Source organism: Mustela putorius, unplaced genomic scaffold (assembly GCF_011764305.1).
Source record: "Mustela putorius furo isolate JIRA1106 unplaced genomic scaffold, ASM1176430v1.1 tig00003853_pilon_pilon_pilon, whole genome shotgun sequence".
Classification (NCBI taxonomy): domain Eukaryota; kingdom Metazoa; phylum Chordata; class Mammalia; order Carnivora; family Mustelidae; genus Mustela; species Mustela putorius.
Genome location: NW_025422005.1, coordinates 32,918,626 through 32,941,921, shown reverse-complemented (window position 1 = coordinate 32,941,921; position 23,296 = coordinate 32,918,626). Strand labels below are relative to the sequence as shown.

Below are 23,296 nucleotides of genomic sequence, written 5' to 3'. Positions count from 1 at the left end.
TATATTAATGTCTTTAAAACTCTAGGAATTTACTGTATATATATTGTGAGATAGAAATCCAATTTTGTTTTCTCCCTAATATCTAATCAATTGTTCAAACACTGTTTATTTTAGAAGTCAGTGTTTGTCTTTTTCTTTTTAGTTTTTTGTTTTGAAATGATTGTAGGTTCACAGGTATTTTCATAGATAGGACAGATAGACCATATATGTCCCTTTCACCTAGTTTCCCTCCATGGTTAGTTACTGAGTTGGAAACCTGTGTTTCCCCATTAAGCTCACACCACTACCATACCCACAATACTTCTGACACTGGATGTGTGTGGGGCTTTCCCCACAACAAACAATTCTCTGTGACACCAGATAGGTGATCTACAATTCACTTCAATTCTGACACTATCTTCCTATAGGTAGCTCCAGATCCCATATGTTAGGGGCTTGGCCCCACAACACTGTCTCCTATTTTTTTTTAAGATTTTATTTATTCATTTGATGGAGAGAGAGAGAGAGAGAGATCACAGTAGGCAGAGAGGCAGACAGAGAGAGAGGAGGAAGCAGGCTTCCTGTTGAGCAGAGAGCTCGATGTGGGGCTCGATCCCAGGACCCTGAGATCATGACCTGAGCCAAAGGCCGAGGGTTAACCCACTGAGCCACTCAGGCACCCCTGTTCCCTATTTTACATACCAGTTGCAAGTAATAGCTCTCCATGTTACCCACAATTTCCGTCCAACTTGGCTATAAATCAGAAGTTCTCATGACCTCCTCTCCCTCAGATCCAAATATTTACCAGAGCAGAACTCAGGAAAACACTTATGTTTACCAGTTTATTAAAGAATCTGATAAAGGATACAGATGAACAGCTAGAAAAGATACACAGAATGAGGGCTGGGAGAGCCAGAGATCCTGAGCACAGGATCTTCTGTCCTTGTGGAGTTGGGGTCCATCACTCCCCTGGTATATGGATCTGTTCACCCACCTGGAAGCCCCCTGAATCCCATACTCTAGGGATTCTTATACAGGCTTCCTCACATGGACATGCTAAGTTATTAACTCCATTTCCAGCCCCTCTCCCCTCTCTAGAAAATGAGGGGGGAGGGCTGAATATTCCAAGCTTCTAATCATAGCTTGGTCTTTCTGGTGAACAGCCCCCATCCAAGGACCCATGAAGAGTCACCTAGAACAAAAGAAATTCCCAAAGTCTTAGGAACTCCATGTCAGAAATCAGGGCCAAAGAACAAATAGGAGAACAAAAGAGGTTCCTAGTGCTTTATCACTTAGGGAATGATAGGAGTTTTACTGCCAGGAACTGGGGGCTGGGACTAATACATATGTTTCTACTATCTCACCATTATATCTTACATAATTAGTATACACTATCAAAACCAGGAATATGACATTAGTATGATGTATGTGTATAGACCTGTGTTATTTTATCACATGTGCCTATTTGTGTAACCACCACCACAATCGAGACACAGAACTATTCTTCCACTACAAAGATCTCCTTGTGCTTCTTTCTATAATCCCACCCCCTGCTTGTCTTTTCATTCTCTTAACAATATCTTTCAAAGGTCACAAGTTTTTAGTTGAAAAAAAAAAAAACCAATAAATAATTGGGAAATATTTCAGGGCACCTGGGTGGCTCAGTGGGTTAAGCATCTGCCTTTGGCTCAGGTCATGATCCCAGGGTCCTGGAATCGAGCCCCGCATCGGGCTCCCTGCTCAGTGGGGGAGTCTGCTGCTGCCTCTCCCTCTACTCCACCCCCGCCCCCCCTGCCCACGCTCACCTTCTGTCTTTCTCACTCACTCACTCAGATAAGTAAGTAAAATCTTTTTTTAAAATTGGGAAATAGGGCGCTTGGGTGGCTCAGTGGGTTAAGCCGCTGCCTTCGGCTCAGGTCATGATCTCAGGGTCCTGGGATCGAGTCCCGCATCGGGCTCTCTGCTCAGCGGGGAGCCTGCTTCCTCCTCTCTCTCTGCCTGTCTCTCTGCCTACTTGTGATCTCTCTGTGTCAAATAAATAAATAAAATCTTTAAAAAAAATTGGGAAATATTTGAACAGACAATTCACCATAGATGATATATAGATGTCAAGTAAGCACATAAGAAGGTTTTCAACATGTCATTGGGGAAGTGAAAATTAAAACCACAACAATACATTTTTATAAACTGGTGTGGGTTTCTTTCTTTTTTTTTTTTTTTTAAGACTTTATTTATGAGGCACCTGCATAGCACAGTCAGTTAAGCAACCAACTCTTGATTTCAGGTTGGGTCAGGATCTCAGTGTCCTGGGATTGATCCCTGCATTGGACTCAGCCTGGCATCTGCTTGAGATTCTCTCTTTCCCTCTCCCTATGCCCCTCCCGGTCCTGCTGTCTCTCTCTCTCTCTCAAATAAATAAATAAAATCTTTTTAAAAAGAGAGTGCTGGGATCAAGTCCCATGTTGCATGGGACCTGTCCAAAATATAGCTGGGCTTTATTTATTTACTTGACATAGAGAGTGAGAAGAGAGAGCACAATAAGGCAGAGAAGCAGGCAGAGGGCGAGGTAAAAGCAGGCTCCCCACTGAGCAGGGAGCCCAATGTGGGGCTTGATCCCAGGACGCTGGGATCACGACCAGAACCAAAGGCAGCCACTCTATCAACTGAGTCACCCAAGCGCCCTGATAGTTGGGCTTTAAAAAGATACTACACTCCTAACAATACCAATTTTTATCTTTTAGGAATTGGTCCAATTTAAATACATGATTTATGTTATGTTAGGCTATCTAGTTTATTTCCCATAATTGATTTTTTTTTAAGATTTTATTTATTTATTTATTTGACAGACAGAGATCACACGTAGGCAGAGAGGCAGGCAAAGGAGGAAGCAGGCTCCCTGCAGAGCAGAGAACCCGATGTGGGGCTTCATCCCAGGACACTGGGATCATGACCTGAGCTGAAGGCAGAGGCTTAACCTGCTGAGTCACCCAGGCGCCCCTCCCATAATTGTTTTAGGAAACTATCACCATAGAAGAGTGTATTTCACGGAGGTCCTTCTGTAATGAACCAGGGCCACCGAGCACCCATACCCATAAGACATCTCAGTCACTAGTACCTATTTATATAGCTTCTCTCTGTCACCTGGAGCTAAGGTGGTACAGGCCTGGAGTTCCAGGGTGCTTTGTCACCTTGGCAAGACAGCTGGGGCTGAAGTGAGGGCTGACCAGGGGTATCCCAGTGCACGTGTCATCTTGGTTAGACATCTGGGGCTGGTGTAGGCTAGGGCTAAGGCGCCAGGACCCTGCTCCCATCCATACCATCAAGGTGGCGGGGGTTGGGTGTCGGAGGCAGGCCCCTGGCCAGGGCGACCTCTGCCATTAAAAGATGGCGCCTGGCTAGTTGCCAGGTTAGGATTGCCTCCTGAGACTAAGCAGAACGCCCAAAGAGGAGGTAAACAGCATTGGTTGCTAGCGAAGTTGTTCCTTTAGGTGCACAGCCTGATTCGCTCCCTCCTGTACCCTGCTCGCTGATTGGTCATGTAAGCATATATAAGTGTGTAGACTTGCGGAAATAAAGAGAGAGAAGATGCATCCCAACCAGGGCGTCTTGTCGTCCTTGGGGGGCGAGGGCGATAGTTGGGGGGAGGGTAAACCATAGCACTTGCCAGCTCCTCTGACCCAGAAAGAGTTCCAGCAGCTCCCCTGCTGTCTGGTAGCGCTCTAGGCCTGGATCTTTTATATTCTAGTGCAGTTTTAAACCATGGCTTTTTTTCTGTGTCCCAGGGGTCCAGGGATGGTATGGGCTAGGGGCCCCTGCTCACTGAGGCAGCAGACCAGCAATGGTGCCCAGACCCTGTTCCCAACTCAGGGTGGAAGGGGGGTCTAAAGTGTGGCACTTCCCAGCTCGCCCTCCCAACCTGGAGAGAGTTTCAGCAGTTTTCTCACCATCTGATATGGTTCTAGGGCTGGATCTTCTATATTCTAATAGTTGCTCTCTTGGCATTCCTAGTCTGGTCTTTTTACCCCTTGCTGTGTAGACACCACTGCTTGGTCAGACTTCAGTTCTCCTTGGGAAGTATCGCTCTATAAATAGGTGCAGATTTGGTGTGTTTGTGGAGGAGGTGAGTCCAAGGTCTTGCTAGGTCACCATCTTGAACCATAACTCATATGCTCATTATCTTGATTGTGCTGATGACTTTATAGGTGTATACCTATGTCAAAATTTATCAAATCATATGCTTTACATGTGTTCAGTTCATCATGTGTCAATTATAGTTCAATAAGACTGTCAAAAGCAAAGAACTCAATAAACATTTATTTCTTTTTTTTAAAGATTTTATTTATTTATTTATTTGACAGAGAGAGAGAGAGAGATCACAAGTAGGCAGAGAAGCAGGCAGAGAGAGAGAGGGGAAGCAGGCTCCCCACTGAGCAGAGAGCCCATGCGTGGCTCAATCCCAGGACCCTGAGATCAAAACCTGAGCTGAAGGCAGAGGCTTAACCCACTGAGCCAACCAGACGCCCCAAACATTTATTTCTTGTTCATATTCCATGTCCATCATGACTTGGCTAGGAGTATTGTCATTATCATCATCCCCATGCTGGGACCCAGGTTGATGGAGAAGGCAGTATCTGGAACAGTCCTGATTGCCATGGCAGGGGGAAAGGAGAGCACGTAGAACACACATGGATTCTTAAAGCTTTCCCTTAGAAGTAGCAAGGTCATTCCTGACTGTTGAGGTTTTACTGGGTGCTCATAGCTTCAGGATTATTATATATTTCTGATAAATTATAACTCATCATTATGTGGCCCACTTTAACCATAGAAATTATTTTTCCCTTATAGTCTATACTTTTTCATTTAAGAAAGCTATACATTGGCTTTCTTTTGGTTAGTAATTGCCTACACTATCTTTTAAAATCCTTTTATTTTCAACTTTTCTGTGTCCATATATTTTACTATTTTTTTTTTATTGTGGTTGGAACACTTACCATGAGATATACTCTCTTAACAATGTTTAAGAACAAACAGTATTGTTACTGTAGGCACTATGTTGTATTATAATTACTATAGGTGCTATCTTGTCTCTTGAATTCGTCTCTCTTGCATGAATGAAACTTTTTTTTTTTTTGACTCGAACTTTATATTCATTGAACAATAGCTCCCCATTTCTCCTGCATCTGGCCACCAACATTCTACTCCCTGCTTCTATGAGTTTGACTATTTAAGATAAGTGGAATCCCGTAGCATTTATTCTTCTGTGATGGACTTATTTCACTTAGCATAATGTCCTCAAGTTTCATCCATATTGTTGGACACGGCAGGATTTCCTTATTTTTAAAGGCTGATTCATATTCCATTGTATGTATAAGCCATATTTTCCTTGTTTGTTCTACACTCATGCACATTTAGGTGTTTCCACATCTTGGCTATTGTGAATAATGCTGCAATGAATGTGGGAGTATGGATTTCTCTTTGAGACCCTTCTTTCAATTCTTTTAGATACATACCCAGAAATGGGTTTGCTGGTTTATATGGTAGTTCACTTTTTAATTTTTTGCAGCATCTCCATACTATTTTCCATAGTAGCTGCACCATTTTATATTTCCACCAACAGTGTATAAGGGTTCCAGTTTCTCCACAACTCCACCAACACTTGTTTTCTTTTTTGATAGTGACCATTTGGATTTTGATAGTGACCATCTGGATTAACATTTCCCTGATGATTAGGGATGGTGGACACCTTTTTTTATACCTCTTGGCCATTTGTATGCCTTTTTGGGAGAAATGTGTATTCCTTACCTGGTTTTTAATCAGGTTATTTGTTATTTATTTATTTATTTTTGCAATTGAGTTGTAGGAGTTCCTTATATATTAGATGCTCTTATCAGATATAGAGTTTGCAATATTTTCTCCCATTCTGCAGGTTATCTTTCGTTTTATTGATAATGTCCTTTGCTGTTCAGTAATTTTTTAGTTTGATGTTGACTCACTTGTCTATTTGAGCTTTTGGTGTTGTATCCAAGAAATTACCAAGACCAATATCAAGAAGACTTCCCCCATGTTTTATTCAAGGAGTTTTATGATTTTGGGTCTTACATTTAAGTCTTAAATCCATTTTGAGTTGAATTTTATGTATGGTATAAGGATCTAATTTCATTCTTTACATGTAGATATTGAGTTTTCCCAACACCATTTGTTAGAAAACTATCCTTCCCCATTGTGAATTCTTGGCTCTCTGTTGACCATCAGCTGCCTATATGTGCATGGGTTTATATCTGGGTTCTATTCTGTTCCACTGTTCTACATGTCTACCTTTACACCAATACCACTATGTTTTGATTATTGTACTTTGTAATATATTTTGAAATCAGAAAGTGTAATGTTCCAGTTTTTTAAATCTCTGCCAATCTTTCTCAAGATTACTTCGGTCATTTGAGTCTTTTGTGGTTCCATATCAATTTTAGGATTGCTTTTTTTATTTCTGTAAAAAGTGCCAGGATTTCAGTGGGGTAGCATTGAATCTGTCAATTGCTTTGGGTACTATGGACATCTAAACAGTATTATCTTCCAGTCCATGAAGATGAAATATCTTATTTGCATCTACTTTAATTTCTTTCAGCAATGTTTTGTTGTTTTCAATGTGTAAGTCTTCCACCTTCTTTCTCAAGGTTATTTCTAAGTATTTCATTCTTCCTTTTTTTTTTTAAGTAAGCTCCACACCTAGTATGGAACCCAATGTGGGATTTGAACTCACAACTCTGAGATCAAGACATTAGTTGGAATTGAGAGTTGCATGCCTAACTGACCATATCACCCAGGAACCCCAGTATTTAATCCCTTTTTTTTTTTAAGATTTTATGTATTTATTGGGCAGAGAGAGTGATAGTGAAAGAAGGAACATAAGCAGGGGGAGTGGGAGAGGGAGAAGCAGGCTTCCCATTGAGCAGGCAGCCCGATACGGCACTCAATCCCAGAACCCCTGGATCATGACCTGAGCTGAAGGCACACGCTTAACTGACTGAGCCACCCAAGTGCCCCTATTTAATTCTTGGATCCTGGAGTCCCAGGATCAAGCCCTGCATCAGGCTCCCTGCTCAGTGGGGAGTCTGCCTCTCCATCTGCCCCTCACCCCTCTCTCATGTCTCACACTCTATCATAAGTAAATAAAATCTTTTAAAAAGAAAGAAATGGAATTAGTTTTTGTATGCCAATTTCCTATTCTGCAACTTAACTGAATTCATTTATTAGTTCTAATAGGTTTTTTTAGTTCTAATAGTTATCTAATAGGTTTTTTGTTTTGTTTTGCTTTATGGAGTCTTCAGGGTTTTCTACATATAAGATCAGGTCATCTATGAAAAGAGATAATTTTACTTCTTCCATATCAGTTTGGATGCCTTTTATTTCTTCATCTGTTTATCTATCTAATATCTTTGGGTAGATTTCAAGTACTGTTTTGAATAAAAGTGCAGAGAATGGGCATCCTTGCCTTGTTCCTAACCTTAGAGGAAAAACCTTCAGTCTTTCACCATTCAGTAGAATGTTCCCTGTGAACTCTTCATGTATGGCTTTTAATTTCTTGAGGTACATCCCTTCTGTACATAGTTTGTTGTTTTTATCAAGATAGGGTGTTGAGTTTTGTCAGATGCTTTTTATGCATCAGTTGAGATGATCATGTGATTTTTGTCCTTCACCTGATAATGGTATATTACATTTATTGGTTTTCATATGTGGAAACATCATGTATCTTGGTCATGATATACAGTAGTTCTGATATGCTACTCAGTTCATTTTGCTCATAATTTAGTGGGGATTTTTTTGCTTCATATTCATCAGGGCTATCAGTCTGTCATTTTCTGGTAGTGTCTGTCTAGCTTTGGTATCAGGGTAATGATGACCTCTGAAAATGAGTCTGGACGTGTTCTTTCCTCTTCAATTTTGTGGAAGAATTCAGGAAGTATTGGTCTTAATTCTTTAGATATTTGGTAGCAATCTCACTTGAAGCCATCTGGTTTTGGACTCTCTTTGTTGGGAGCATTTTGATGACTGATTCAATCTCCTTAGAAGTTATTTGTTCAGATTTTCTATTTTTTCATGATCCCATCTGTGCAGGCTGTATTTTTCTAGGAATTTATTTCTTCTAGGTTATCCAGTTTGTTGGCATGTAATTGTTCATAGTAGTCTCATGATCCTTTTTACTTCTATGACATAAGTTGCAAAGTCTCCTCTATCATTTCTGATTTTTGTTAAGCTTGAGCCTTTCCTTTTTTTTCCTACTTAGTATAGCTAAGGATTTGTCGATTTTATTGATCTTAAAAACCAACTCAGTACGTTGTTGATTTTCTATTGTTTTTCTAATCTCTTTCATTTTTTTCTGCCTTTATTTTTAGCATTTTCATCCTTCTGATTACTTCCTTTTGATAAGTTCCTTCTGATAACTTTGGATAATTTTTAACATTTTCTTCCTTCTGATAACATGTTCTTCTTCTAGTTCCTTGAAGCATAAAGTCACGTTCTTGGTTTGAGAGCCTTCTTTTTCTTTTCTTTTCTTTTTTTTTTTTTTGAAGATTTTATTTATTTGAGAGAGAAACAGTGAGAGAGAGCATGAGCAAGGAGAAGGTCAGAGAGCGAAGCAGACTCCCCATGGAGCTGGGAGCCTGATGCGGGACTCGATCCCGGGACTCCGGGATCATGACCTGAGCCGAAGGCAGTCGTCCAACCAACTGAGCCACCCAGGCGTCCCGAGAGCCTTCTTTTTCAATGTAGGCATGTTCTGTTATCAACTCCCCTCTTAATAATGCTTTTCTGCATCTCACAAATTTTGCTTTGTTGTATTTTTATTTTCATTTGTATCAAGATATTTTCTGATTTCCCTTGTCGTCTTCGACCTCTTGGTTGTTCAAGAGTATGTTGTCTCATTTCCACATATTTGTAAACTTTCCAACTTTCCTTCCATTACTGGTTTCTAGTTTTACTCCATTGTAGTCAGAAAAGATACTTGGTATAATTTCCATCTTCTTAAATTTGGTTGAAACGTGTTTTGTAGCCTAACATGTGATCTTTCCTGGGGAGTGTTCCATGTACACTTGAGAATAATGTGTATTTTGCTTGTGTTGGGTGAAATGTTCTGTATAAATGTTAGGTCCCTTTGGCTTACTCAGGCCCTTTATTTCCTTATTGATCTTCTGTCTGGTTGTTCTATCCATTATTGAAAGTGTGGTGTTGATATATCCTACTATTACTGTGTTACAGTTTACTGTTCTCTTCAGTTCTGATAATGTTTATTTCATATGTCTGGGTGCTATAATGTTCAGTCAGTATATATTTGTAATTATCATATTCTCTCTGGTGAACTGGCCCTTTTATTTTTATAAAATATCCTTCTCTGTCTCTTGTGACAGTTTTTTTAGTTAAAGTCTGTTTTATCTAATATAATTACGGCCATTTCTGCTTTCTTTTGGTTACTAATTGCATGATTTTTCCTTCTTTTTGTTTTCACCCTATGTGTATCTTTATATATAAAGTGGATCTCCTGTAGACAGTATATACTTGGGTATAGTTTTTTTTTTTAATCCATTCAGCCACTCTATGTCTTTTGATTGAGGAGTTTGTTAACTAATTACTAATTAGTTAATTGGCATTTTGTTCATTGCTTTCTGTCTTGTAGCTATTTTGTCCCTGGTTTCCTCTCCTTCTGCCTCCTTGTATGTTGCTGACTTTTATATACTCGCATGCTTTGATTCCTCCCTCATTTTCTTTTGTGTATCTTCTATAGGTATTTGTATGTGTGTGGTTACCATAGGGCTTACACAAAACATGTTATGCTTATAACAATCTGTTTTAAGCTGATAAAAACTTTAACTACATGTAAAACCCAACTCTTTAACCCACTGAGCCACCCAGGCGCCCCTAAAACCCAACTCTTTTGCATCTCTCCACTCCCAGCATTGTTAATGATGTCACAAATTACACCTTTATATAATTTATTGTATCCACGAACATAGTTTTATTATCATAGTTGTTTTTATGCTTTCGCTTTTTAAATTCTATACTGGAATTAAAGGTGGTTTTTTTTTTAATACTCTTACAGTATTAAAGTACTCTCTATTTATTTTTTTTTTACATTTACTAAGAAGCTGTATAGTTTTATATGCTTTCATACTTCTGTCTAGCATCCTTTTGTTTCAGCTTGTGAAGTCCCTTTAGCATTACTGGAAGGCAGGTCTAGTGGATACAATCCTTCAGCTTTTGTTCATCTGGAAAGCATTTGTTTCTCCATTGCGGAAGGATGGTTTTTCCAGGTATCATATTCTTGGCTGGCAGATTTTTTCTCTCAGCACCTTGAATATGTTATCTTGCCCACTTCTGGCCTGAAAAGCTTCTGCTGAGACTATAGCAATAATCCCATGGGAGCTGCATTGTCCATAGTGATTTGTTTTTCTCTTGCTACTTCTCAAAACTCTCTTGTCTTTGGCTTTTTGACAGTTTGATTATAATTTGTCTTGCTGTGAGCTTCTTTGATTCTTCATACTTAGAGTCTATGGAGTGTCTTGAAATTGTGTGTCCTGGATCATCCCTCCTTTAAGTGCTCTACCCCTTTCTCTCTTGATCCTGGGACTTCAATAATGCATACATTGGTTGGCTTCGTGGTATTCTAGAAATCCCTTAGGCTTTCTTCACTTCTCTTCATCTTATTTGTTTTTGTTCCTCTGACTCAAATAACCAGTCTTTGAGTTTATTGATTCTTTCTTTCTGATTAAGTATGTTGTCAGAACTCTCTAATGAATTTTTCAGCTCAGCTGTTGCATTCTTCAGCTCTGGAATTTCTATCTGGCTCTTCCCCTCCCCGCTGCCTTAATTAATTAATTAATTTGAGAGAGAGAGAGAGAGAGAGAGAGAGCTCAAACACAAACAGTGGAGGAGAGGAAGGGGAGAGGGAGAGAGAAAATCCCAAGCAGGTTTCACACTCATCACAGAGCCGACACGGGGCTTGATCTCACAACTCCAAGATCATGACCTGAGCCAAAGTCAAGTCATACACTTAACCAATTGAGCCCCCTAGGCGCCTCTGGCTCTTTTTTATAGTTTCTAGCTCTTTCTTGATATTCTCATTTTGCTCATGTATTATTTTCCTGATTTTTGTAGAGTCTGGGTCCAGGTAGGGGAAAACCTTTAATAATCAGACTGGCTAGAGATTCTGGGACTTCTGAAAACCTTTTTGGTAGACGCAGTTTCTCTAAGCTTATGTTCTAATTTCCCAAGTACACAAGTTTGCTGGTTTCTTTTTTTCAGGCGCTCATATATCTTTTGCTCCCTCTGGTGCCTATCTGTGGTACTGCAGTTTCTCTAGTGCTAACCGCACGAAGCCACCTCACCCAGGGACATCCAAAAGTATACGTTGTGCTCAGTGACATCCAAAGTACTTTGTACTCAGCGGCATCAAAAGTATTTTGTTTCCCCTGATGGGGAACCAAAATCAGGTAAGATAAAAACCCCAAATCAGGTAAGATAAAAACCAGTTCCTCGGGCAGCCCTCTGATAATTCAGAAAGTTGGACACATGTTCTAGTCTTCCTCCCTGCCTTTCTTACCACTCCCATCCCCAACCCTGGGAAGCACTTCCTGCGCTGAGCTGTGCCAGCTATAGGTTTCTGGAGTTCTCACAAAGGTATTTTGGTCCATATTTTGTTGTTAAGTCGCTGTCTCTGCTGAGAAGTGAAGGCTGGGACTTCCTAGTCCATCTTGGTGATAGCACTGGCTCATTTTTCTCTTATAACGTGATATTTCATGGAATCTAAACTAGCATCAATTACTAGACAGAATCCAATATTGGAGATGTTGAACTTTGGGGGTGGGGAGAATGACCAATGGCAATGTAAGACTCCATATGTAGTAAAATGTGCCACAGTCTTGTTATGGCAGAAACTCACCTCTAACTCACCTAAGTATTAGGGTGAAATGTTACGTGGCTGTAAAAAAGAGACCCAACAAAGCTTGGAGTATAAAAAAAATCTGTTTCTCTCTCATTAATAGCTGTGAAGCATCCAGGCAGGGGAGTTGGACAGCACTGCTCCGTGCGAAGTTCGAGAACCCACTTCCCTTTATCCCACTGTTCTCTGCCACTCACTAGGATAAAACATCCAGGACATCATGATAGTATGAATTATTCACTGCTTACCTGAAATTCACACTTAATTGGGTGTTCTGTGTTTTATCTGGCAAACTGACACTAGGGCACTATATAGTCTGCAACTATCAGAGCTGGGTTCTTGCAGGTTACACCTAGTGAAAGGATGGAAGAAAATTAGGTGAAGACATGTCTGCTTTCCTGAGGTCTAAGACCAGAAATGTCACATATTATTTCTGCTCATCTTCCAATCACAAGAACTTAAGTTATATGAATATAACTGCAAAGGAGGCTGGGAAATATTGGTTAGTTCAGTGATCCAAGAAAATAAAAGAACAGATTTTGGAGGACTATCAAGACAGTCTTCATCATAAGAACCTCAAGGGTCCATCTTCTGTGTGCCTTATTTCTTCTTTCCTTATCTGTATTTTTGCTTTACATTGTAGGGACTTTTATTGATCTTCTCTTCCAGGTGGTCTCTTGAGTATCTTATTTTAGCTGTCATATGTTTAATTTCCAAAAACTATTTTCTATTTTCCAATTGTTCCTTTCTGCTAGCAACCTTTCTTGTTTTATGAAAGTAGTACCTCCCCAGATCTTTGTGAGGATGCAATTAGAATTTTTAAAGATTCTACTGCTCCACTATGACTTTCTGTTGTCTGGGGTCACTTATTCTATTTACCTTGTCTATCTTTCATGCTTCCAGCTGCCTTCTTAACTCTGATGTTCCTCATTGACTGTTTATGGAATAACAGACCAAGTTGATTAGTATCAGTAATTGAGTTGGTTCCCTCTGTTGCTGTGTATTTCTTCTGTTGCTGTATGTTTCTCCGACAGGTCACCCTCTTGAACAGGAAAGCTAGGGAGGGAGGGTGTCATCTGGAAGGCTCTTCTGTAGTGTGAGTGGATGGGTCATTTTTAGAGGATGAGGTGGGAAGAGGGTTTGTAAATGTCACAATAACACAAGTTTTATTCTGGGATATCAATGCTATCTGAAACACCAGATTTCTCGAGATTTATTAAATTTCTATAGGATGAGCCTTCTTGGGTCCTGCTATGTGTCTTATTTTTGTCTGGAGGTAAGCATCAGTTACTCTCCACTCTGGAGGTAAGAGGGAGGTGACTGGCGCAGCTGCACAGACAGACCTTCTACAAACTCTAATAGTTTTTAGACCCACTTTTCATGTCTATCAGCAGTACCTGCCAACCATGAACTCAGAGCCTCTCTGTGGTTTTGCAAGGAAGACTGGCTCTCACTTCCATTCTGGGAGTGAATTCTGGGCTGTGGCTTCCTCTACTCTGCTGAGTCATTAATGTGTGTCATCTACTTTTAGAAATTGTTTAAGTCTCTGCACCCACCACCCCTCTTCCCTGCGATTCTCTCTGCTGTTGTTTCTATTCCTTTTGTTATCTTAGTGGAGTCTCAGAAGGAAGGGGAAACAATCACTTTTGCTTAGACTGGAGTCTTAAACCTTTAATATGCTTATATACGTTGTGATCTCCAAGGTATTTATTGATTTATTTTGGCAACTGCTTTATGAGTAGGTGTATGTTGTTAAATGGTGAGGCCTTTGTTCTGGGGTGCTCCTTGATGGGTTTGTGTATGCAAAATGGTGTCGAGGAATGAGGAAAGCCAGACAGTTTTTTATAATAGAGTAAAAGATGGGGCACCTGGGTGGCTCAGTTGGTGAGGTGCCCAACTCTTGGTTTCAACTCCAGTCATGATCTCAGCATCCTGAGATCGAGCTCCTTGTTGGTCTAAAGTGTGGAGTCCGCTTGAGATTCTTTCCCTTCATCCCTCTCCCTCCTCCTCTGCTCCTTTCTCTGCTCTCTCTCTCTCTCAGAAAAATAAGTAAATAAAATCTTTATAATAGGCTACAGGAATCTGCAGTTTCCAGGGCAGTTGGGAAAGGATAAGGACAGCAATGGTGGGTGGGGGAAAAGAGGAAGCTAGGGGCATGCCATGATGGGAGCCCTCCCCAAGACTTCCAGTCTCTCAAAGAGACTCTAAACTTACAGAATGCTTGGTGTGGCAGGATTTCTTGGGGAAGCCAATGAAAGTGCCTAGTTCTGTGACAGGGCTGACAGGGACAAAACAGGCTTGTACAGTCCTGGGAACCTCAGGCAAGAGGAGGCCATGAGAGCATGAATCTCAGGAATCTGCAGAAATTGTGTGGAGGGTTTGGATTTGCCCATTCTTTGGAACTGGCAAGGCTCTGAGGTGAACATATAGAGCTCTCTCTGGGTCAGGAGGGCTCAACCAGTGCTTGGCATATTTCCAACTTACCTAACCCCCTTTGGCTCACCATCCACACTAGCCTGAATGATCATGCCATTCCCTGGTTTGAAAATTCTGTTGTCTATGGTCAGCAATTCTTTGTCTGGCATCCAATGCCCTTTACCATCTGGTCCCTGACTACCTAGTAGCTTCATCTCTTCTTCACAGGACACTCTGATTACGTCAGACGTTTCGCTGTTGCTTAAAACACGGAGGAGCTTTCCCTTCCATCTGAAATAACCTTCTTCTTTGCCTACTAAACACCTACTCACGCAAGATGAGCTCAATCATCACCTCACCTTTTCCTTCCCTCCAAAGTGTTAGCCATTCCCACCTGTGTTCTCCCAACACCCTGTTCTGAGGAGTTTGTCTTCTGACTTCCCTGCAGGAAGGACTGTCTTTTTCAATTTTGGACCCCAATGTCCAGTGCAAGCCAGTTTAAGGCCCTCCCCTGGGCTCTTAGAGCACCCTAGGTACAACCACAGTGACACCTATCATCCTGCACTGTAACTCTGGGTCTATGTGCCAGTCTCCTGCAAGCAGAAGATGAAGAGAATGAAAAGAGGAAATTAGGGAAGTTAACAAAAAAGGAAGTAAGAGAGTGAGTTAAGTGGACCAGTCAGGACTCAAAGGCCTGGACCAACCCAGAAACCCTAGCCTATGAACTTGGTCAAAAAGGGGCAAATGATATTGGCCAGCAAGTCATGTCCCAAGATCAAAGCAACTGCCCAGTACATTGGTCCTGGGTCATACTGGCAGCAGAGACTCCCAGAAAGTCACAGCAATTGTCACTAAGGCTCTAGGTCTGGAAGGATGGTATCAAGCTCTGCAGACAGGGGACCAGTAGACCTAACTTGGTAGTGGGTATAATGGAGACCATAGCCTTGATATCCCACACACCTGATCTGATTTGAATCACAGGTTAAGCACTAGGTCGGGTCATTTAACCTCTCAGATTTGTGTTATCTCAAAAATGGGAATACTACCACCTTACAGGATAGTTATTATATCTATTATCAGAGAAAACAGATGCATACGAACTGGTGCTCAGTGGTGTTTGATGGCAACTTTAACTATTAGAGAGTGTTTCATTTCATACATGCAAGTGTGGGTGACATGTTTAAAATATCTAGGGGCGCCTGGGTGGCTCAGTGGGTTAAAGCCTCTGCCTTTGGCTCAGGTCATGATCCCAGGGTTCTGGGATCAAGCCCCACATCAGAGCAGGAGCAGGGAGCCTGCTTCCCTTCCTCTCTCTCTGCCTGCCTCTCTGACTACTTGTGATCTCTGTCAAATAAATAAACAAAATCTTAAAAAAAAAATCTTGTGTGCAGATTCCAAAGAGCAGGAAAATGTATATACGATGAAAGTGGTTTATAGAATACAAAACAGTAATTCCAAGGGACACATGCACCCCTGTTTAGAGCAGCATTATTTACAACAGCCAAATTATGGAAACAGCCCACGTGTCCATCAGGTGATGGACATCAGATGAATCGATAAAGATGTATATATAAACAACGGAGTATTATTCAGTGGTAAAAAAGAATGAACTCTTGCCATACACCACAACACGGATGGAGCTAGAGATATTTTGCTAAGTAAGTCAGCTGAAGAAAGACAAATACTGTACAACGATTTCACTCGTATGTTGGAAAGAAAAACACAAATGAGCAAAGCGGAAAGAAAAGAAAGAGACAAAGCAATTAACACTCAACTATGGAGAACTGGTTACCAGAGGGGAAGTGTGGGGGGGGGCGGGGGGGAACAGGTTAAGGGAATTAAGGAGTGCACTTGTCAGGATGAGCACCAGGTCATTAAAATAAAAGCTTTTTTTTTTTTTTTTTTTTTAAGTGCTTTGTAAACTGTAGTGTCCTACCTATGTCAGGGAATTGTTGGGGAAGTCTTTTAGAGCTGGAATGCAGGCTCTGGATTTAGGCAGAAAAAGGTTCCATTCCTGACCCTGCCATTTACTTGCCAAGTAATCTCGGGTGAGTCACTTTCTGTCAGCCTCCTTCTCCACCTGTCATACGTGGGTGATTCCTACTTTCCAGCGTTACGTGAGAATTCAACATGATGAGTATAAATCTCCTAGCACATCCCTTCCTGGGTGGGTGGCAGGATCCCATGGGATACGTCAGGCTATGGGTGGTATCCGAATCTCATGCTGGCAATTAGCTACAAGGAAGAAGGCCCCTCCCTCTGGAAGAGCAGGACCAGGTCGGCAAGAGATGTAGAGAGGGGTCTTCTGTGTTGGTTGGAGGAAGTCTGGGTGAACATTAAACCGCCATGCAGAGAACACCGAAATCAGCCAGGTGGAGCCAGGCCTAAACCAGGAGGGCAGGAAGCTGGGAGGACCCCCGCCAAGCTGTCTCAGCCTTGGGAACTAAACTGTTGCCACTAAAGGCAAGGATTCCCGTGATGGGTTTATCCCAGCCCTCACCCCTTACTCCCGGACACTATCCCTTTTCCTAAGCACAGGGAAGTGCCAATCTAGAATCTGAAGGAGGTATGGTTCTCTGACTTGGCACTGACTTCCACAGAGCAAACGGTCCAGGGCCACATCAAGAGGCCATCCTAGCCCCCACTTCCAGGGACTCACTTGGGCCTGAGGCAGCCCCTAAGGGGCTCCTCCTTCCGAAGCCACTAGGCGCAAGCAGTGGAAAGAGAGCATCAGCTTGGAATCAAGGGAGGCCCAAGTGTGAACTCCCGTTCCACCAAACCCCCACTGTGTGACTCCTCTGAGGGCTGCCGTGCCAGGACAGAGACAAAGACGTCAATGTGACCCACAGAAGCCACAGCAGATGTGGCTGCTCCATGTTCCTTCCTTCCCTCCTGCCTTCCTCCTCAGAGGCCCCATAGACTCCGCCCGTTTTCCTCTGCTTCTCAGAGCAGCCACCCATTCTCTGGGCATCCAGCCCCCTTCCAGAGAGGCTGCAGCGAGACCAGCTCCCCAGCTCCCACTTCCTTGATGCCCCAAATAAGTACACAGGTCCTTTTCATTGAAGGGTTTTACTGCTAATCACTCTGGGAACAGATGTGGGTTAGGGTGGGGGAATGAGTCACAGACATGGGGGACTGGGAAGGTCCCTGGATCGTGGCTCCCTGAGGGCTTCCTTTTGATTCCTAAGGCAGGACCAGACCTCTTCTCCAGGCCGAGGAGGCCCCTTCGATCGGGAAGGCCACGGAGGCCCCTTCCATCGGGAAGGCTGCTCCTCCCAGCACAGGCGAGGCACAGCAGATGGGTCTGACAGCCACCATAACAGGCCCTGTGTGGTTCCTATACAATCTGGAGCACCTTCAGGCGGTGATGCCCCCTCACAGGTACGTCCTCAAAGGCCAGGGGATGGTTGCCCTAATGACACAAGCCTGTACTAAGCCTACCCTACTTCTCTTTCATCCCAAGGAGATGAAGCCAAGACCGGATCCTCCAAACTTTCCAAGGCAAGAAACTGGACTGGAAAGTGGCAAAGCTTCTTCTTACTCGAGTCCCTTCTCAGGACCTCCCGCAGTTCCTGGCTTCAGAGGCAACAGGAAACCATTCTCCAAAGTGGGATGAGGGGCTTGAGGTCGAGGGGGCAGTCGCAGATCCTGGAGATCTTCCTACACTAGGCTGGCGTCTCTCCGCCTCTCTCCCTTTTCACCCTTCAGCTGGCGTCTCTGGCGGCCTGCTCGCCTGTGTGCGTTTTCTGATGACGGATGAGGTTCGAGCTCCGGGAGAAGTGTTTCCCACACAGCGTGCACCAGTAGGGTTTCTCCCCTCTGTGGGTCCTCTGGTGGGCCCCAAAGTTGGAGATGTCGCTGAAGGTCCGCCCGCACTCGGTGCACTCATAGGGCCGCTCGCCGGTGTGCGTGCGGTGGTGCACGCCGAAGCTGGAGCTGTTGCTGAAGCTCTTGCCACACTCGCAGCAGATGTAGGGCGCGGGCTCCAGGTGGGTCCGGTGGTGCACAGCCAGCGTGGCGCTCTGGCTGAAGCTCTTGCCGCAGATGTCGCAGCGGTACGGCCGCTTGCCCAGGTGGTCTTGCTGGTGCGTGGTGAGGTCCGAGCGCCGCCGGAAGCTCTCCTGGCACTTGGGACATTTGTAGTGCTTCTCTTCCAGGTGGATCCGCTCGTGGCGGATGCGGTTGGAGCTCCTCGAGAAGCTCTTGCCGCATTCGGAGCACTTGTAAGGCTTCTCACCAGTGTGGATGCGCTGGTGCGTTCTCAGGTTGGAGGTGTTATTGAAGGTTTTCCCGCACTGGGTGCATGTGAAGGGCTTCTCGTCGGTCTCGGGCCTCGGGTGAGCCGTGGGGCCCCCGGGTTCTCTGGTGGGGACAGTGACTTTCTGCCATGGCTTTTTAGGATGGACCTCTGGTGGACACTCTGACGGGCTCTCCTGCCTGTGCTCTTTCTCCCCATCTGGGATCTGAAAACCCTCCGAGTCATCCACTCTCCAGGGCTCACCCCAGTCCCCTTCCTCAGGCAGGTGCTGTTCTGGATGCTGCTCCTTCTCACTGCCCATTTCTGAACCCTGAGAATGAACACAGATGGCCAACACCTTTATTCCTGGGCTCAGGCTCGACTGCAGGGAACCTTTGTTCTGGCTGAAGGGGTGTACCCTTCCCCATGGAACTGTCCATCAGAAATAACCTCAATTCTCGGGAATACTTGGAGAGCATGCCTTTCCTTAATAACTCTCAAGTGACAAACTTCCACAGATACAACAGCCACCCATCAGAGTAAAGCAAAAGCACCACTTTTGTCCACTCCCCACAGATACTTGTCAGTGGGAATAATGTCACTTTTCCTAAGACCACGAAACAATGGCAGTCTAGACTCTAATTCCCGTGTGGGTAAAGGAGCTTCCAGCTGCAGATGATTCCATTTCTCTGCCTAACTCTAAGCTAACTGAACCTCCTTTTATGTTTAATTAAAAAAACCAAACAAACAAACAAAAAAACTTCCTTAAAAGTATCCACTTGCCTGCTTTCAAAATGAACAGAACCTCTCATTCCTGAGGCTCTCCCAGCTGTTCAGAGGCCCAACCATGAATTCTCTTACCTGTTCTGCCACCCTTCCCCTCCCTGGACCGCAGCCTAGCTAGCAACTAAGGGTTAACATCAGAGCCCTCCAAGACCTACTGCAGGGCCCAGGCTATGTCTGCTCCGATTGGTCAGTGCCCACTTCCGCTCTCCAACACCATACACAGCCATATACACACCGCATCTCTCTCTCACACACATACACCCCCAAAACACGGCCATCCTCACATACCAGTCACACTCAACCATAGTTCTCATACCGTACACACAAACCACACAGACACATACACACACACAACACTCATACACACCTGTAGCCACATATGGCCACACACATCACAGACACAGCCCTTCTCAGGCCAGGAGGGGACGAAGCACCGCCCAGCGTGGGGTTTCCTCTGGGCCCTGAGGCCACAACGACACTTTGGAAGGCCCAGTGGGCCAGTGCAGATACTGTAAGGTGACACGAGCAAGGGACAAGGGGCTATGACAGGACAGTAAGGGGAGAAGAATGACAGACAGAATTCCTTCAGGTCAGCAAGTTTTTCTGAACACCCAGCAGTAGTCATGGAAGGGCCACAGACTACATTTAGGGCTAGATCCAGACGGTGACACACACTATGGAACTGTGCAAAATGATTCAAGCCCTCTGAGCCTCGACTCCCACATCACTAACACACTAACACAATGATACCCGCCTACACTGCAGGGCCGTGGGCAGAGGAAACACCTCCAGTGCTCTCGGGAGCTGCGGGGCGGGTATGAGCGACACAGCCAGTGACAGCTACTAGGACCATTGTGGAGGACGCTATGTCCTAGCCCTGCACAGATCACAGGAATGAAAAAGATTCCTTATGTGATCTTGTTGGGAAAGAAAAAAAAAATTTTAAATTAAGAAACAGTAAAGAAAATAAATGGTATGAGGCTCTATATAATCTAAAAGGAGAAATACAGACAGAGCCTCAAATCTGAGTGGAGGTCAGCAGATTTTTCTGAAAAGGGCCAGACAGTAAATATTTAGTAAACATTTGGGACCACAGTATCTCTGTTGCAACCACTCAACTCTACTCTTGTATCATAAAAGCAGCCACAGACAATTCCTTAAAGGAAGGAGTGTGGCTGTGTTTCAATAAAACTTTATTTAAGACAAAAGGAGATGAACCAGTTTACCAATCCCTAATAGAGAAGGAGGCTTGCTTCATGTTCAAAAATGCAAGTAAACACCAGAAACAATTTATTCTTTGATACTGTTTCCTGACAATCCTTTTAAAAATCACAACCCCTTTTCCACACTCCCAGTCCCCCTGCCCCACAGCACTTCTCACCTACTAACATTCTATTTATTTCTTCTGTCTCTTATTTAGTGTCTGCCCTCCCCCTGCTAAAACATATGTCCCCTGAGGGACAGGGCCTTTGTTTTCTAATGTAACCCAAATTCCTCAGGTAGTGACAGTCATATATAGTAGATCTTTAATAAATATTCACTGAACGAGCTGAGTGAAGGCCAGGCCTGGCTCCAGAACCCATTTCATGCTTACCTGTGTCTGTCTCACCCATTGTTCTCAGGAATCTTCCCACTCTCATACGTACTTGCTTTTACACTGATTTGCAATGATCTTTTAACATAATCTGTTTCCACTAGCAGTTTATAAGCAGTTTAAGGACAGAGACTGGGTCATTTTGGCAAACTCTCTCCAGCACAAGGCACTGCTTCATGTCTTCTGATGTATGAATCAATGGATATGATCTGAATTCAGTCCCCAGTCCTGCCCACCCTACCTGGGGCCCCGGTACCACAGGGGGGCTACCTGGCCCCCACTCACATCCAATCCTGCTATTCTAAGAACGTGTAATGTACCAGCCTCTGACTCTACTCAGGACTGAATGCTGGATCAATATAAGAGCAACAAGATTTAGGATTATGATACTATCCTCAGTTTATGGCACAGTGCAGGGAAATAGGCCAAGACCTCCAGAAAGTGGCATACAGTGTAGAAGGTTCAGTTCTGGGGGCGTCAGGAACTGTGCCTTGGTCACCTTTGTACTGACTCCTCAATGCTTCACACAGCATCCGGCATTATATGGGAACCAGTAATAATAAACATTCTGGAAGCTCATACTAAGTGCTAGGCCCTGGACTGAAGGCAATATGCAAATCAGGTCATTTCATTTTCACAGTCTGTTTTAGAGATGAGGAAATGGAGGCTCAGAGAAATTTTAACTTGCCCCAGGGCACACAGCAAGTGCTTGGCTGAACAGGGACCTATGTCCATCACTCCAAAGCCAGTACTTTAAGACATGCCACTAGTAATGGAGAGAAGCAGGGAGGAAGACAGGGAGGGAGCGGGGAAGGGAAATGGGGCGGAGAGGTAAGGAAAAAGAACAGTGCCAAGGGAGTTCCGAAAAAGACACGGGCGTGTCTCCCTGAAGAGATCGGGGATGAGCAGCTGCATGGAAAAGGTGGTATCTGAGTTAGGACTTGCAAGACGGGTGAGCAAAATTGGAACTTGCAGAGCTGAGGAGCCCCCTATCTACCCACTGAGTATACAGCGGCAGGTAAGGTAGAGACGTACATTTCAAAGATTTGGTGAGAGAAGGGCCCATAGGGCTTGCCTTCCTACGAGGCTCAGACCTACAGGGAGAACCGAAGGTAGAAAGGACTGGGGCAGTGGAGAAGCGGCCAGGGCTAAGAAGTGAGAGTCAAGAAGACAGGGCTGGTGATCACAGATGCTGAAGGTCAAGGGACTGGGTTTAGAGTGAAGGCGCCAAGGTGGAAAGTGGTCCGAAGGGCCGAAGTCCCGGCTCTTTAGGGTCAAGTCAAGGGGCAGGGGGTGGGGGATGATGCGGAGAGGGGAGCTTAGAAAGATCAAGAACAAGGTGTTTAAGAATAGAGAACTGTACTGGATAGCTGCATAACGGGTCAGATAGAGGGGGCCAAAGGGGCCAGAGGGTCCGGAGGAGATGGGCAGGGGAGAGAGGAGGCACAGGCTGCAATCAGAGGTGTCAGGAAACCGGAGCCCAGTAGGCTGGGTTGGGAGTGGCGGGGAGAAGCCGATCGCGGAGTCGAGAATACGCACATCCTAGGGCATAGGTCTGGGTTCTGAGTGGCCGGATGGCTTTGGAGGGGTAGGGGAGGAGTATAAGAGGGGTAGGGACTGGCCCCCAAAGTATGGTCTGTGCCAGAGGGCTGGACTGAAAAGCCAACAGGAGGGCTTGTGGGGAGGGCTGGGGCAGCTGCCTAGCCGCGCGAGCCAGGGGCGGGGGCCAGGGGTCGGGGCGAGGGGACCACCGGGTCCCATTTGCTCCCCACCGGGTCCAGGGAGCAAAGCCACAGCCTCTAACTCCCTGGAGGAAGGGAGGCGGCCATGCTCACAGTTCCCCGCGAAGCCGTACCCGCCCCCCCCCGCCCCCCCCACGACCTCGGGCCCAAACCGGACCCACCTCGCTCCCGCCGCTCGGTCAGGGACAGCGCCGCCTCAGAGGGCCGGGGGAGGAGCCGGAGCCGGAACCCAGAGAGGACCCGCCCTAACTCTCCAGGATTGGTTCTTGAGGAGGACCCTTTCTCTCCATTGGCTATACTGGCTGCCACAACGCGAGAAACCCAGGCGGTCCCGCCAATAAGTTTTGGCCTCGGGCAAGGCCTGCTGGGAGTTGTAGTCCCGAGGAAGAGCGCAGACTCGGAGAAGGAATTTGCGAAGTTGAGACCTGAGCAGTTGGGACTGAGTTCTCTCCCTAGGTCTTCGGATATCTTTCCACGTTCACGCGTTAAAAGCCCAAAGTGTGAGGCCACGGGTCTGGCCAGTAGTAATGCGTAGAGCTAACCTGCATAACCACCAAGGGATCATGAACTCAGTTTCTTCTTTACTGTGAGTGGGTGGCACTTGACTGTCCGGT

The 23,296-nt window shown here is 44.7% G+C and overlaps 1 protein-coding gene across 1 annotated transcript; it reads right to left on the bottom strand.

Moving 5' to 3' along the window:
• Positions 1-17,376: 17,376 nt before the first annotated feature.
• On the bottom strand, positions 17,377-22,906 carry ZNF691 (zinc finger protein 691). Its single transcript, XM_004740614.2, has 2 exons — positions 22,844-22,906; positions 17,377-18,891 (listed from the first exon to the last, which is right to left on the bottom strand). Exon 2 carries the CDS (start codon positions 18,880-18,882, stop codon positions 18,028-18,030), a length of 855 nt encoding a protein of 284 aa, XP_004740671.1. The 5' UTR covers positions 18,883-18,891; positions 22,844-22,906; the 3' UTR covers positions 17,377-18,027.
• Positions 22,907-23,296: the final 390 nt, after the last annotated feature.